General features: G+C 51.6%; 1 protein-coding gene across 1 annotated transcript in view; it reads left to right on the top strand.

The window, feature by feature from the left end:
• Positions 1–11626, top strand: part of BEND3 (BEN domain containing 3) — a 45582-nt gene extending 33956 nt beyond the window's left edge. Inside the window, exon 4 of the mRNA XM_056125091.1 lies at positions 9034–11626. Within this exon, the coding sequence (XP_055981066.1) occupies positions 9034–11310 (2277 nt within the window). The 3' untranslated portion in view covers positions 11311–11626. The remainder of the gene's footprint in view (positions 1–9033) is intronic.
• Positions 11627–14531: the final 2905 nt, after the last annotated feature.

Here is a 14531-nt window from a genome sequence, read left to right as displayed (position 1 = left end):
CCCCTTCCCTTAGCCTATAGCTGGTTGTCCTCTCTTTTTTGAGGGGTGGGGTGGGGGAACCACACCCAGTAGTACTTAGTTAGGACTTGCTGACTCTCGATTCTATGCTCAGGGGTTGTTCCTGATGATGCTTGGGGAACCATATATGTGGATATGTGGTGCTGGGGATCATATCAGGGTCCTGACTGAAGTAGCCACATGCAAGGCAAGTGCGTTAGCTCCTATTCTACCTCTCTAGGACATACACTGGTCGTTTGGTGATGAAGATAAAGACTGTGATGCCTCAAAGTGGCAGAGCAGGTGCCTGACATGTGTGAGTCCTGAAGCCAATCCCCAGTACCCCATCCTTTCTCCCCTGCCCACACTTTACTGCTGGGCCAAGCATTGTGGGGGTTGACCCTTGGACAGCCCATTTTCCCCAGCGCTTTTGGGGGCAGCCCCCTATCTTAAAAATAGATGGAAATTGGGGTTGAGTGATAGTGTAGTGGCTAGGGCACTTGCCTTGCACACTGGCTGACCTAGCACCCCGTATGTTCCCCCAGTCCCTGCCAGGAGTGATTGCTGAGTGCAGAGCCAGGAGTAAGGAGTAAGCCTTGAGCACTGCCAGCTGTGACTCTGAAAAAAAGACCAAAAAATGGATGAAAACAAATGAATCAGGTGGAAGGTTAGGCACCATCCCATTGGAGCCTGTTATTTGGGAGGGGCTGGATGTGACACTGGTGGTGTGACACGGCCTTTCCTTGATTCCAGCGATTTCTTTGATTTTTTCCACCTCCTGTGCTGAGATGTTCTAAGGACTCCATCTTACCAACACCTTCAGCCACTCATCATCTGTGGCACTGAATTCACTCTTGGATTCGAAGTCTTTTTTTTTTTTTCTTTTTTAGGTCACACCCAGCAATGCTCAGGAGTGACTCCTAGTTCATCCACTCAGGAACTACTCCTGGCGGTGCTTGGGGGACCATATGGGATGCTGGGAATTGAACCCGGGTCGTTTGCATACAAGGCAAACGCCCTACCCGCTATACTATCACTCTAGCCCCATAATTCAGAGTCTTGAGGAAGTTTCATGTGCATCTCCACGGTGATCCAGTCTCTGGCATGTCACCTCCACAGTCTGCTTTTCCCTCCCTCCGAGGCCAGTCCCACCTCTTTTTGTCGCCCTCTCCCGTTGAGAGACCAGCAGAGCTGCTAGTGGTGGGAGTGGAGGTCTCTGAGCCCATTCTGGCTCTAGTCGAGTCCCACGTGGTTGGAAGCCAATCCTTAGAGCATCGGGAAGTGTCACCCAGACACCCCCTGCCAAGAAGCACAGATTTAAAGATGCCTTGATACTCCTAGACAGCAGAGCCGAGATGTTATCAGCAGCGGCAAGTTCAGCCCGCCCACCCTGGCCTTGGCAGCGAGTGTGGGATTAACGGGAGCCCTGAGTGGGTGGGACACCAGTGCAGGGGTCCCCAAGACCCTTCTCCTTAGGGGCCTGTGCCACAGGTGCTGTTGCATGGTGCATCCCAGGCTTTAGAAGGGAGGAATGTTGCCCTCTACTGGGACTCTCACTGAATTTTATCAGGCAAGTGTGTCAGCCAAAAATGTTTTGATTGATGGCAGTGGTTCTAACCTGCATGGTAGAAGGAAACGGTGTTTTTTGTTTACAAGGATGAATGTTGAGAGTTTGGGAGGGGAATTTCCAGTTCTCTGATGCTCTGGCCAGCAAAGGGAATGTGGGGGAATTCGACAATTTCTGATTGTTGGTGTTTGGACCGTTCTCGCAGAAACCTTCCCTTGTGCTTCCCCCCCCCCCCCCACCCCGGGTCACAGTCAAAGGTGGATATCCGGTGGATATCCGTAGAATCTGTGTGACGTTTGAGTTCCCAGTGATCTCTGCCTGGAATCTTAATTTACTTTATTAGTGTGAATTTTCTGTTGTTTTGGGGTCACATCCAAGGATGCTCAGGGTATGCTCCCAGCTCTGTTCTCAGAGCTCCCTGCAGTACTAGGGGACCATTTGGTGTTGGGGACAAAACCTGGGACTCATGCACTCAGCCCATTGACCTACCTCTTGGACCCAGAATCTTATCCTAATGCTTTTCAACAGAGTTGTCAAACCACTCAGAGAAGTAACAGCTCATACGCATGGAATTTGTCTGTAAATATATAGATGCAGAGAAGCAAACTTTCCCCAAATTACTTACTCCTGTATTTTCTATGTTTTCCCTTACTACCTCCCCCCATTTTTTGTTTTATTTTTATTTATATATTTTTGGCCACAGGCTGGAGCGATAGCATAGCGGGTAGGGCGTTTGCCTTGCATGCAGCCAACATGGCCGACCTGAGTTCGATTCCTCCGCCCCTCTCGGAGAGCCTGGCAAGCTACCGAGAGTATCTCGCCCGCACGGCAAAGCCTGGCAAGCTACCCATGTCATATATGATATGCCAAACACAAACAAGTCTCACGAAGGAGACGTTATTGGGCCCGCTCGAGCAAATCGATGAACAACGGGAGGACCGTGACCGTGATTTTTGGCCACACCTGAGCAGTGCTCAGGGATTACTCCTGGCTGTGTGCTCAGGGGTTCCGGGGATTCAATGTGGTTCCAGGGATTGAAATGGGGATTACTTTGTGTAAAGCAGGTGCCTTACACTATTTCTCCATCTCAGCCTTTTTATTTTTTTCCTTTTGTACTTCCCTCCTTATGCTGGCCATTGTCTATCATAGAATTCCATTATAGCTCTTAATCCACAGTTCCAAGCTCAGTGCCTCAGGGATTAGAGATTTTAAGAATGCACCATCCTTTTCCCTAGATTTCTGAAGTATATTGTTTCTTCCCTTCCTCTCTACTCTCTGCTTTTTGCCCTTCAGCAAAGCAGTAGTACTATAAACTACTTGAATAGCCCCTCCTATCACCCACCTAAGGCAGAGCTGTCCTCAACTCTTCCCCTGCCTTCAACCTTTAGGATCAACAAACTTGGAGTCCCCCATTAGTGGTTGCTTCCCTGTAGGAAAATATGACTTTCTCTATTTGTTCAGAGTAAAGATGAACTAGAATTCAATTAAAGGCTATGGTCTCACTGACTGTGAATGGTCTTGTAAAATAGAACCATATGGTAATGATATTTGTCAAGCATTTATTATGATGCAGACACGAGCTCGGGTTTTCAGGTTTTTTTTTGTGGGGGGCAAGGGGGGGACGCAATACCTGGTGATACTCAAGGATTACTCCTGGCTCTGCACTCAGGAATCAACCCTGGCAGTGCTATATGGGATACGAGGAATTGAACCTGGGTAGGCTATGCAAGTACCATACCCACTTTACTGTCACTCTGGCCCCAGGATTCAGTCATTTATCCCCTAGTCCTGGGAAGACAGGTTATTCACCCAAGGTTACAGAGGATGCTTTGGGCCTCGCTGCAGCCATTTGGGAAACTAGTAGTTTGGCCTTGACTTGCCCCCGTTTCTGAAGCATCTGTTCCAGAGTGGGAGGCTGCCTGCTTTTTGAGGGGGCATTGAGAGGGGGGGTGTACCCAGTGCTGTTCACAGGAATTACTCCCGGTGGTGCTTGGGGGACTATATTGGATGCTGGGGATGGAATCCAGGTTGACTGTGTGCAAGGTAAACACTTTACCTACTGTGTTATCACTCCAGACGCAGAGGCCCCCCATTTGCACATGCCCCTGCTCCTCTGCTCATGGACGCAGGTGGTAGGTGAAGGATGCCTCTGATCTTTCATTGGTTCATACAAACAAACTGAAGAAAGTAGTGACGAGTTTCATGGATGATGAGAACGCTCAAGTAAGAATGCTTTTTCTGTTGTTTTGGGTGCCACACAAATGAAACCTGGGAGACTGTGTGGAGTTCAGGACGGAACCTGGACCTCCCCCATACAAAGCATGTACTCAACCCTCACCTCTCTGGCCCCAGGATGGGCTTTTTGTTGTTGTTTGGTTTCTGGGTTACTCCATCCTGTGCTCAGGGTCTTCTAGCTTTGTGTTTAGATGCAGCGGGAACCATATGAAGTGTTGAGGACTGTAGGTGTTTTCGGGCTCAGTTGCATACAAAGACATCATCTTAACTCTGTGCCATGTCTTCAGCCTTAGGATGGTTATTTATTTATTTTAATTTTTATAAAGTCATTCACAATGATTTATTATAGTCAGTAGTCCAACACCAATCCCACCACTATTACATTTCCCCACCATCATTATTTCCAATTTTCCTAACAGAAGCGGCCCTAAATAACTTATTTTTTTTGTTGCTTGTTATGAATAATTTGCTAAAAATTATCAAAAAAAAGTCCTTACAAGAAAGTGTGTGAAGATTGTTGTATCTCATCCTGGAGCCATTAAGCCCTTGTGTAAGAGATTACTAACATGTGGTTACAAGTTAAGCCAGTGTGTTAATATTTTCTTAATCGAGATTGGTTGCTTTCTACTTTATATCCCATCCAGTGTGGTGTGCTATTTCTAGTATATCAGTGGGGGAGATTTTGAGATTTGCAGCCGCACATTCCAGGAATTCTAAAATTTTGAATGGGGTGATAGAGCTGGAGTTTAATTTTTGACTAGATGGTGACTTTGGAGTCTGAAAGCATCTTTGCAGCTTGTTGATCTTTTTGGACATGGCCGGTTAATGAGCTTATATGACACCAGAGGCAGTTCATGGGCGTGACCGTCACGCCAGGCTCCTGGAAGAATGGGGAGAAGAGGAGAGGTCGCCCATTCCCGATTCTGTGAGAGCCTGGAGATTTTAGTTACAAAACCCATATATGTGAGTTTTTCAACAGATTCATTCCTGGATGAGGCAGTCCTGTGGAGTCTGGCCGTGAGCATAGTGGCGATTAGATTATGGAGGTTTTCAACTTCTGGGGCTCTGCTTTGGGTGGTGGGCTCACCCGCCCCCCTTCAGGGTGCCCAGATGAAACTCAGCCTGGCATGGGGTCTGGGGGTATCTGTGCAGCTTGTTGATCTCTTTTGAGATTTATTTATGAGTATCCCCAGAAAGGTTTTTATCTTAAGGCTTAATTTTTTTTCCCTTTTTCTTTTCTTAATTTTTTTTCTGTGTGTCTTTTTTTTCTTTAATTGAATCACAGTTACAGATCAATGCAGTTACAAAGCTTTCATGATTGATACCTTAAGATTTCTAATAGTAAAGCAGCTTCTTTTGTAATGCTTGTCACCAGCAGAGATGGAAAGCAAACAGAAAAACAAACAAAACCCTTTCCCTATTTTGAGTCTGACAATTCTGTTTTCTATACGAGAAGGTTGGGCGGACTAGAACTCCAAGAGCTCAGTGTGTGCTTTGCATGTAGGATCAGGTTTGATCCATGGCACCACATGTCCCGTAGTACTGCTAAAAGGGTCCCCAGAGTACTGAGCTGGGAGGAGACTCTAAGCACCACCTGGTATGGCGAAGGAAGGAAATAAAAGAGGAGATTGTATGGGGGCAGAGATGTAGTGCCGCGATAGAGCACATCCTTCACATATATTTGGCCCTGGATTCAGTCCTTGGCACCAGGGATCAATAAAATTAAATGAAAGAGAGAGTCTGGGAAGTAGTTTATTAATTTAAATGAAATATAACATGGGTGATTTAGAAGGAGGAAAGTTTTCTATTTATATGGCCTTGCTGATTGTTTCCATGCTGGGCCTACCTGTTCCTGCCATCCCATTGCTCACCGGCCCTGATAAATCTAACTTCTTGAGGGAGTTGTGTTCTTATATTTTTTTCCAACATTTTTGTCAGTCTTCAAGAGAAAACCTCACGTACTGTTTTTTTACTGACATTAGTTATCTGAAAGCTTACAGTGGTTCTGCATGGGAGAGATAAACTTAGGGCAGACATGGTGTCTTCCAGGCCCCATGCTGGACTACTCGATAGCATGGAAGTTATTAGAAATGCAGTCAGGAATCAGAATGCACATTCTTGTAAGAACTCAGGTGATTCTACGTATTCTAGAATGTTAGAGGTAAGTCCAGGATTTAAAAATAAAAATTATGTTGGAATTAGAGGGAGAGAGAGAAGCCTGGATTTGGGGCCTAAAAAGGCCAGATCAAACCCAGAGTTCTGTCTCCGGCACTGCATGGTCCCTTGAGCACTGCCAGATATGGCCCAAAGCACTACATTTGCTAGGTGAAGCCAACCGTATTTCCCCCTACACATGTCTAGGGCACACGTGTGTCCATGGAGCCAAGTTTGTGTGTAAAGAAAGGTCTGTGCCTCCTCCCTGCTAGCTACCTATGTTCACCAATTAGCTCTTTTACTTAGATAAACCATCAAAAATATATTTCTACATGTACGGGGCTGGAGAGTAGTACGTCAGGTAGTACTACTTGCCTTTCACACAGCCATCCCAGGCTTGACCCCTGGCACCTCCTCTGATCCCCCACGTACCTCCAGGAGTGACCCCTGAGCAGAGAGCCAGGAATAAGCCTTGAGCATAGCCCAGTGTGGCCCAGAAACAAAATATACATATTTCGGTAAGTTTGGACGTCAAGTTCAACATTTGTTTTCAAAATGAGTTTCAGGAAAGCGTTATTTCTGACAGAAACACAACAGGTGGCATTAGGTAAATTCTGACCCTTGTAGACTGGGGAAACTGCTCCCATCTAGATAGCAACACCTCCCCACACTCCACCACCTTGCTCACCCACTCCCAGGTAACCACCCACTGATCTCCTCTGTCACTGCAGATAGGTTTGCCGTTTTCTAGAATTTTATGAGAATGGGAACAAGCAGACAGCATCTTGCTGGTCTGCTTTCTTTCACTCAACATAGTTATCCTGTCATTCTCCCCACCCCCTTGGTGGTCATCACTGTTTTTGCCATGAGGACTTGGGGGGTTGCACGCACTGAGTTGTGGGGTGCTGGGGATCACACACTCGGTTGGGTTGCTGAGAATCGCATGCTTGGGTGTGGGGTGCTGGGGATCCAAAAGAGCCGAGCTGCTCCAGTGCACTTGGCGTGTGGGTGGTGCCAAGGATCAGACCCATGGCCTTATGCCTGCAAGCTCTCTACTGCTGAACTATCCCCCAGGTCCCCCCTCCCCCCCCAAATCATTTTAGAGATGTATCATGTGCTATTCTTTCTTTGGAGGGCGATTGGGCCACGCCTGACGGTGCTCAGGCTTCACTCCTGATGGTGCTGAGAAGACCGTATGTGATGCTAGGGAGGGGGTTGGGGTGAGCCCACCACAGGCAGGGCAGGAGCCTTAACCCTTTTTATGCCTCTCATTCACATGTGCCATTTATGATGATGATGATGATGATGATGATGATGTTGATGATGTAGGAGCACTGCTATTTATTCAGCCATTGATTAAGCTGATTGAATTGAGCATGAACTCTAATTACTTTTTTTTTAAATTTTTTGATTTTATAAGTTAGTTCACAATGTTTGATTACATTCAATATTCAAACACCAATCCCATCCCATTACACCTTCCCATCACCAAATTCAGGATGTTTCCATCCCAAACCCTAATCCCTGTCCCAAAACATAATCAAAACAATATATTTCATATTGTTTGTATAACAGTTCGTTTAGACACTTAATGGAAACTCTTGTTGTTTCTATCTTCAGGTTGGGCCACTTTCAACTAGGGAGCCATGGACATCTAAGTACAAGTCTCTGTTTGATTACGTGCTTTCATTTTGATTGGTGAATTAGCATTTAGGAATGAAGTACTTGTTCCCTAGGGTCCACGCAGATTTCACTTGTCTTGGAAACTCTTTTCCAAAGTGGCTATTTTGTGTTGGTCTCCGGCAGCTGGATCTGAGTTTTGGTTCTCTCAGAGTCCTGACACTCCATAGTGACTGGCTTTTGTGTTAGGTCCATTTGTGGTGGGGCTGGTGTGGTAGCACACTGTGAGTTTTCAGGCGCGTGGGGCTGATGTGCATGTTTCTTGGTGCTTATTTGACAGTTCTTTGGAGTGGCTGTTGAGATAGTTAAGGGGAGTGTGTCATTATTGAGTTGGGAGAGTTCTGAATATATTTTGGATTCAAGACCTCTATCAGATGAGTGACTCACCAGTAGTTTCTTCTAGTCTGGGTTTGTTTTTCTTGCTTTCAGCATTGTCTCTGAGGACTGGATTTTTTTTTTTCTTTTCCTTTTGGGTCACACCCAGCGATGCACAGGGATTACTCCTGGCAGTGCCCAGGGGACCATATGGGATGCTGGGAATTGAACCTGGGTCAGCCAAGTGCAAGGCAAACACCCTGCCCAAGGACTGGAATTTTTTCATTAATTGATTTTTTTTTTTTTTTTTGAGCACTCAGTGATGCTCAGAGGTTACTTCTGGCTAGGTGCTGGTTAGGTGCTTGGAGACCATATGTGAGGCCAGGGATAAAGCTGGGATTGGTGGCATGAGAGGCAACCCCTGTGCTGTCAGAAGTTTGTTCATTTTGGTCAAGTATAAGTTTTGCTTTTTCCTGTGATGTGTGATACCTGTGATGTTGAAGCTAAGATGTAATTTTTGGCTTTGTCTTAATTTTGGACCCTACTTGGTGGTGTTTGAGGGTGGCTTCTGGCAATCTGGTGATCAGGGCATCCTCATGTGTTCCAGGCCTTTGGGTTAATTTTCTGGCTTTAAGATTAATTGGCTTTTGGGGCTGGAGCTATAGTACAGCGGGTAGCACATGTTCTCTCTTGTCTTCTCTGGTGGGGAAGCACTGCTAGACCGGCGAGGAGACCGGGGGCCTGCACACCTCCCATGCCCATGCCCAGTGGCTGCGGCCAGCTCTCGCGCCTCTTGGCTCTGCCCTGGATGCTGTATCTGTGCAGATTGGGCAGACTGGATATCGTGCAGCTAGGGGCCCACTCCTGTGCGCAGAGACTGCAGCCTATCTGGAGCCTTCGATCCATCTGCCTGGTCCCCTTTTGGGCGGGAGGGAGGCGAGGTAGCAGTTTGGGTATGGGTTTGCACCCCAGGCTGGGCCCGTGACCCTCCCTGGGGCAGGGCAGCTGTGTCCGCAGGCTGCAGTGGCCACCGGAACGGACACCGAGTCGGAACAGCCCCCTCACACGGTCTCTGTGTTTTCCAGGCACTCCTGGCTGGCATGAGGAACCGGGAGAACAGCTCCCCTTGCCCGGGCAATGGGGAGCCAGCGGGCAGAGGCAGGAACTCGGGCTCCGTGTGGCCGGGGGACGAGGAGGCCTGCAATGACGGCACCACCGCGTCCTACAAGAAGCCCCTGTACGGCATCTCCCACAAGATCATGGAGAAGAAGAACCCACCTGCGGGGGAGGCGCTGGGCGCCCACGAGCCCTTTGAGAAGGCCAACGCCAGCAACAGCCCCTCCCCGCTGCGGCTCCTCAACGAGTCCCAGAAGCGGGACGGCAGCGGCAGCGGCGGCTGGCCCACCGCCACCACTGCTGACGGGGACCCCAACCTCTACTTCCTGCTGCAGAAGATGTTCTACATGCTCAACACCCTCTCCTCCAACATGTCCCAGCTGCACAGCAAGGTGGACCTGCTCTCGCTGGAGGTCAGCCGCATCAAGAAGCAGGTGAGCCCCCCCGAGCAGGTGGCCAAGTTCCAGCCGCCCCCCGAGTACCAGCTGACGGGCGCCGAGCTCAAGCAGCTGGTGGACCAGAGCCTGTCAGGGGGCGACCTGGCCTGCCGCCTGCTGGTGCAGCTCTTCCCCGAGCTCTTCAGCGACCAGGACTTTGCCCGCGGCTGCAGCGCCTGCGGCTTTGCCGCCAAGCGCAAGCTGGAGTCCCTGCACCTGCAGCTGATCCGCAACTACGTGGAGGTGTACTACCCGTCGGTGAAGGACGCGGCCGTGTGGCAGGCCGAGTGCCTGCCGCAGCTCAACGACTTCTTCAGCCGCTTCTGGGCCCAGCGCGAGATGGAGGACAGCCAGCCGGGGGGCGCCGTGCCGCCGGGCTTCTTCGAGGCCGAGCCAGGGGTGGACGCGGGCCACTTTCTGGACACCAAGGAGCAAGAGGAGGTGCTGTCGCTGGACCGCAGCAGCACCATCGCCTCGGACTACGTGGTGGACATCCAGGACCTCACCGAGCTCCTGGACGAGGCCTCCACGCCCGGCGAGTTCGCCGTCTACCTGCTCCACCGGCTCTTCCCGGAGGTCTTCCACCCCAAGCCGGGCAGCGAGCCGGTGCTGTACAGCTGCTACGGGGACGTGGGCAAGCGGCCGCTGGACCCGCAGCGGCTGCGCATCATCCGCAACTACACGGAGATCTACTTCCCCGACATGCAGGAGGACGAGGCGTGGCTGCAGCAGTGCATCCAGCGCCTCAACGAGGAGCTTGAAGGCCTGGGCCCCGACGGCGGCAGCGAGGGCGAGGGGGGCCGGGATGATTGCTACGACTCCGCCAGCCTGCCCGACGACATCTCAGTGGTGAAGGTGGAGGACAGCTTCGAGGGCGAGCGGCCCGGCCGGCGCTCCAAGAAGATCTGGCTGGTGCCCATCGACTTCGACAAGCTGGAGATCCCGCAGCCCGACTTCGAGGTGCCGGGCGGCGCCGAGTGCCTGCTGAGCAAGGAGCAGCTGCGCAGCATCTACGAGAGCAGCCTGTCCATCGGCAACTTCGCCTCGCGCCTGCTGGTGCACCTCTTCCCCGAGCTCTTCACGCACGAGAACCTGCGCAAGCAGTACAACTGCAGCGGCTCGCTGGGCAAGAAGCAGCTGGACCCGGGCCGCATCCGGCTCATCCGCCACTACGTGCAGCTGCTCTACCCGCGCGCCAAGAACGACCGCGTGTGGACGCTGGAGTTCGTGGGCAAGCTGGACGAGCGCTGCCGGCGCCGCGACACGGAGCAGAGGCGCTCGTACCAGCAGCAGCGCAAGGTCCACGTGCCCAGCCCCGAGTGCCGGGAGTTGGCGAGCTACGCTATCAACCCCGAGAGGTTCCGGGAGGAGTTCGAGGGGCCCCCGCTGCCCCCCGAGAGAAGCAGCAAGGACTTTTGCAAGATCCCCCTGGAGGAGCTGGTGGTGCCCTCGCCCGACTTCCCCGTGCCGCCCCTCTACCTGCTGTCCGACAAGGAGGTGCGCGAGATCGTGCAGCAGAGCCTGTCGGTGGGCAACTTCGCCGCGCGCCTCCTGGTGCGGCTCTTCCCCGAACTCTTCACGGCCGAGAACCTGCGGCTGCAGTACAACCACTCCGGGGCGTGCAACAAGAAGCAGCTGGACCCCACGCGCCTGCGGCTCATCCGCCACTACGTGGAGGCCGTCTACCCCGTGGAGAAGATGGAGGAGGTGTGGCACTACGAATGCATCCCCAGCATCGACGAGCGCTGCCGGCGCCCCAACCGGAAAAAGTGCGACATCCTGAAGAAAGCCAAGAAGGTGGAGAAGTGAGGGGGCGAACCCAGTGGGAACCCAGGTTTCTTCCCGAGCAAGCGTGCAGTGCCCACACACACACACACACACACACACACGCACACACACACACGCACACACACATGCACACGCACGCACCTTATGTCATGGGGAGTGGCTTTCTCCATTTGCACACGTAAATGCCCGCCCAGCCGCCAGAAACGAGCCTTGTTGTGTGTGTGTGGTCTCTCCTCCTTCCGACTTCCGCCCTGCGTTCTCAGGCGGTGCGGCCAGAGGTGGCTGAGGTTCCCAGGTGTGACAGCGGAGAGGCTGGGTGTTGGGGAGGTGGGGACGGCAGGGGCTCCTCTCCTCTCTCCTGGGGCTGTGTCCACTCCCTCCCCCGTCCTTCACCATTCGAATCACAAATCCAGCAGCAGCTCCCTTGATCCTCTTCCCACATTTCACATCTTCCATTTTTTTATCTTTTTTTTTTAATTAAAAATGAAACCCTTTAAAAAAATAATGATAATAATAAGTAATTATCACCGGTCTCTTCGGAGGCCATTTTACTTAGAAAGGAATCTTAGATATTTGGGATGATGTACTGTAAGATGATTTTCTATTGCTGGTCTTTTTTTTTTTTTTTTTAATATAAGATGGTTTCCAATGTACCACATTGTCAGAAGTGCCGTGTCGGTGAGTGCTGGCGAGGGGCTTGCTCCTGGGGACCAGGAGACCAAGCTCACTGATCTTGTCTTTTACTTCTGATCTTGGAAACTTCCGCTGCCCCTTCTGTGGAAGGTGGGCAGAGTGGGGTGGGGACCCTCCCACCTCAGCTCCTCCCCGCTTCCTGGGGAGTGCACGGCAGGGCGGGCTGGGGTTGCCCTCTGTAAGGAGAACACTGGATGACGATATGATGCTATGAATGTAGATAAATGTGGAAGCGCACCGTCTCCATCTGCCTTCCACCACCCTTCCCTCCCCGCACACACAAACACACACACACACACACAGCCACGCAAGGGCGGAGGCCACACACATTTCCTTGGAAAACTGCTGTGGGGGGCTTCTTGCTAGGTTTCAGGATGGGTCCACCCTTGGGGGCCCCCCTGCCCCCAAGAATTGTTTACTTGCCCCATGTGCATTTTCTGGATGGCAGGTGCCTCACCAGTTCTGGGTCAACGCCCCCCCCCCTTCCCCGCACAACTGTGGTCCTCAGGGCAACCAGGCCAGGGGGCCCATCGAGGGATGCCCGGCCTTACAAGGACACAGGCCACCTCAACTGGAACTCCAGTGCCCCCGCCTGGGTTTCACTCAGAGCTTTTTTGCCTTGAACACCCTAGAAGGTCCTACTGTCCTGCGTCTGGCTGCTCGCGTAGCCTCTGTGGCAGAGATCGCTCCTCTCTCCCCACACATTGGCAATGTCCAGCCGCTGCTGGCCAGCGTCTGTTCCCTGGGAGTCTTTAAAAATGATCCAGTCACCAGTTACTCGTCTTTGGGGTCCACATGGCCAAGGGAGAAAGGAAACGGTGTACCCCAGACGGAGTGCATCTTACCAGTTACCTAGACAGTTAGGTAGTTCAATCACACAGGGTAGTCCTAAAACCCTCGTAGGATGTGACAGATTTAACAACCTAATGGCTTAATATAGAAATGTAGAGATAATAGAAACGATCTGTGAATTTTTCTTCATGGATGAGGACTTCAGTTCCGATTTCTGTCTGGCATCATTTTTGCCTGCGCCCAGTGGGGGGCTTTGGGAGGGGGGCAGAGGAGAGTTGGTAATATGTACGATCCAACACAGGATTCAGAGCAATGGAAGGTTGCCAATCTACCTTGAGTACATTTACTTTTCCGTGTCACGGATGATTTCTGTTGAAACTGCAAGCCTAAATAATTTGAAATTTAGGAACCCAGGGACGGAGCGGCCCTGCACAGCCGAGCCCGCCCGCACGTGCACACTCATTTCTTCTTCCCGTAGAAAGCTCGAGTGAGACCCAGGGGACCTCCAGCACGCGTTCACCCTCTTCGTGCCTAGAAAGAAGAAGGGACCGGAGCAGCTGGGAGACCCGCCTCTGCCCCTCCCTCGGGCCTTCCTCTCTTGCCTTAGTCTGTCCCCACTCGTGCCCGCGCGCACAACGCCCGACCCAAAGACGGCGCCCGGACTCTCGCCCACAGCCCCGCCGGCTGGAGCACACCAGGGGACTTGTTCCTGGTCCCTCTCAAGTGTCCAAGAGGATTCCAAGCCATGTGAAAAATGCCCTGCTTTCTCGAGGGTGGAAACGTCACCCTGTCACTTCCGAAGCACAATCACGTCTTGATGATTAAAAGTCATAGCTCCTCATTCTAGAGAAGTCAACGGGTCCCCTGTTCTGGGAGGGAAATAACGCCTCTCCGTATCCTAGCGCATGTCGAGTTTCTGGACACCGTTATTTGGGTGGTTCCCTTAACTGCCTCTCTTTCCCGTGTTACGGCTTCTCCACCCCAAATCTCTAGAGTCCTGTTCTTGTTCTGTCGGAGAGATGCGCGCGCTGGGAGCTGTTCCCCGTCCCTCTGGTGTCCCACCTGGACGCACCTGCGGACCCTCCGCCCTCCCTGCCCACCGCAGAGGTGGACCCCAGGGGCAGTCTTTACATAAAGCAATAGAAGTACAGAATAGTCACCTTTCTCTAAACATAATGTTTTCCATTTAAAAGTCTCTTGACATACCCCTCTCCCTCTCCCCATCCGAAAAGCCTTTGGTGTTTTGTTTTGTTTTGTTTTTTAACTTACTTGGTTTTGTTTGTTTGGGTTTCAGCCTCGTATGGGAGGACTAAAGAGCTAGCGCACACTTTGATGTTGAGTAAAATAGCCAATCACGATAGGTGGTAGTGAGCCTCGTTTTCGGTTAGGAACTTTGAAACGAATGTATGAAGATAGTCATGAATGTACTCAGTGTTCTAATCCTGCTTCAGTTCACTTGGGCTGTGTCTACATGACAACCAACATTTGACAGGGAAAATGTCATGCCTAGTGTCATGGGTGGTGCGCACCCACGCCCCCCACCCCGCAACCCCTCGCCCCCCCCCCCACCCGTGATGTCAGCCCCAGCCGTCCTTTCTTTAAGTTTGGGGGTGGGGTGGGGGTCCATCACATCAGCAGCAATCATCAAACCACCGATGGGATCTACTTTGTAGCGCATGGACAAGCTGTGGCAGTGGCCATCCACAGCCCACCAGGGCCCCTTGGTTTCCTGTGGGGATGGCCTCAGTTCCCACCTC

Source organism: Sorex fumeus, unplaced genomic scaffold, assembly GCF_029834395.1.
Source record: "Sorex fumeus unplaced genomic scaffold, SorFum_2.1 ptg000054l, whole genome shotgun sequence".
NCBI lineage: Eukaryota > Metazoa > Chordata > Mammalia > Eulipotyphla > Soricidae > Sorex > Sorex fumeus.
This window is presented reverse-complemented; position numbering and strand designations above follow the sequence as displayed.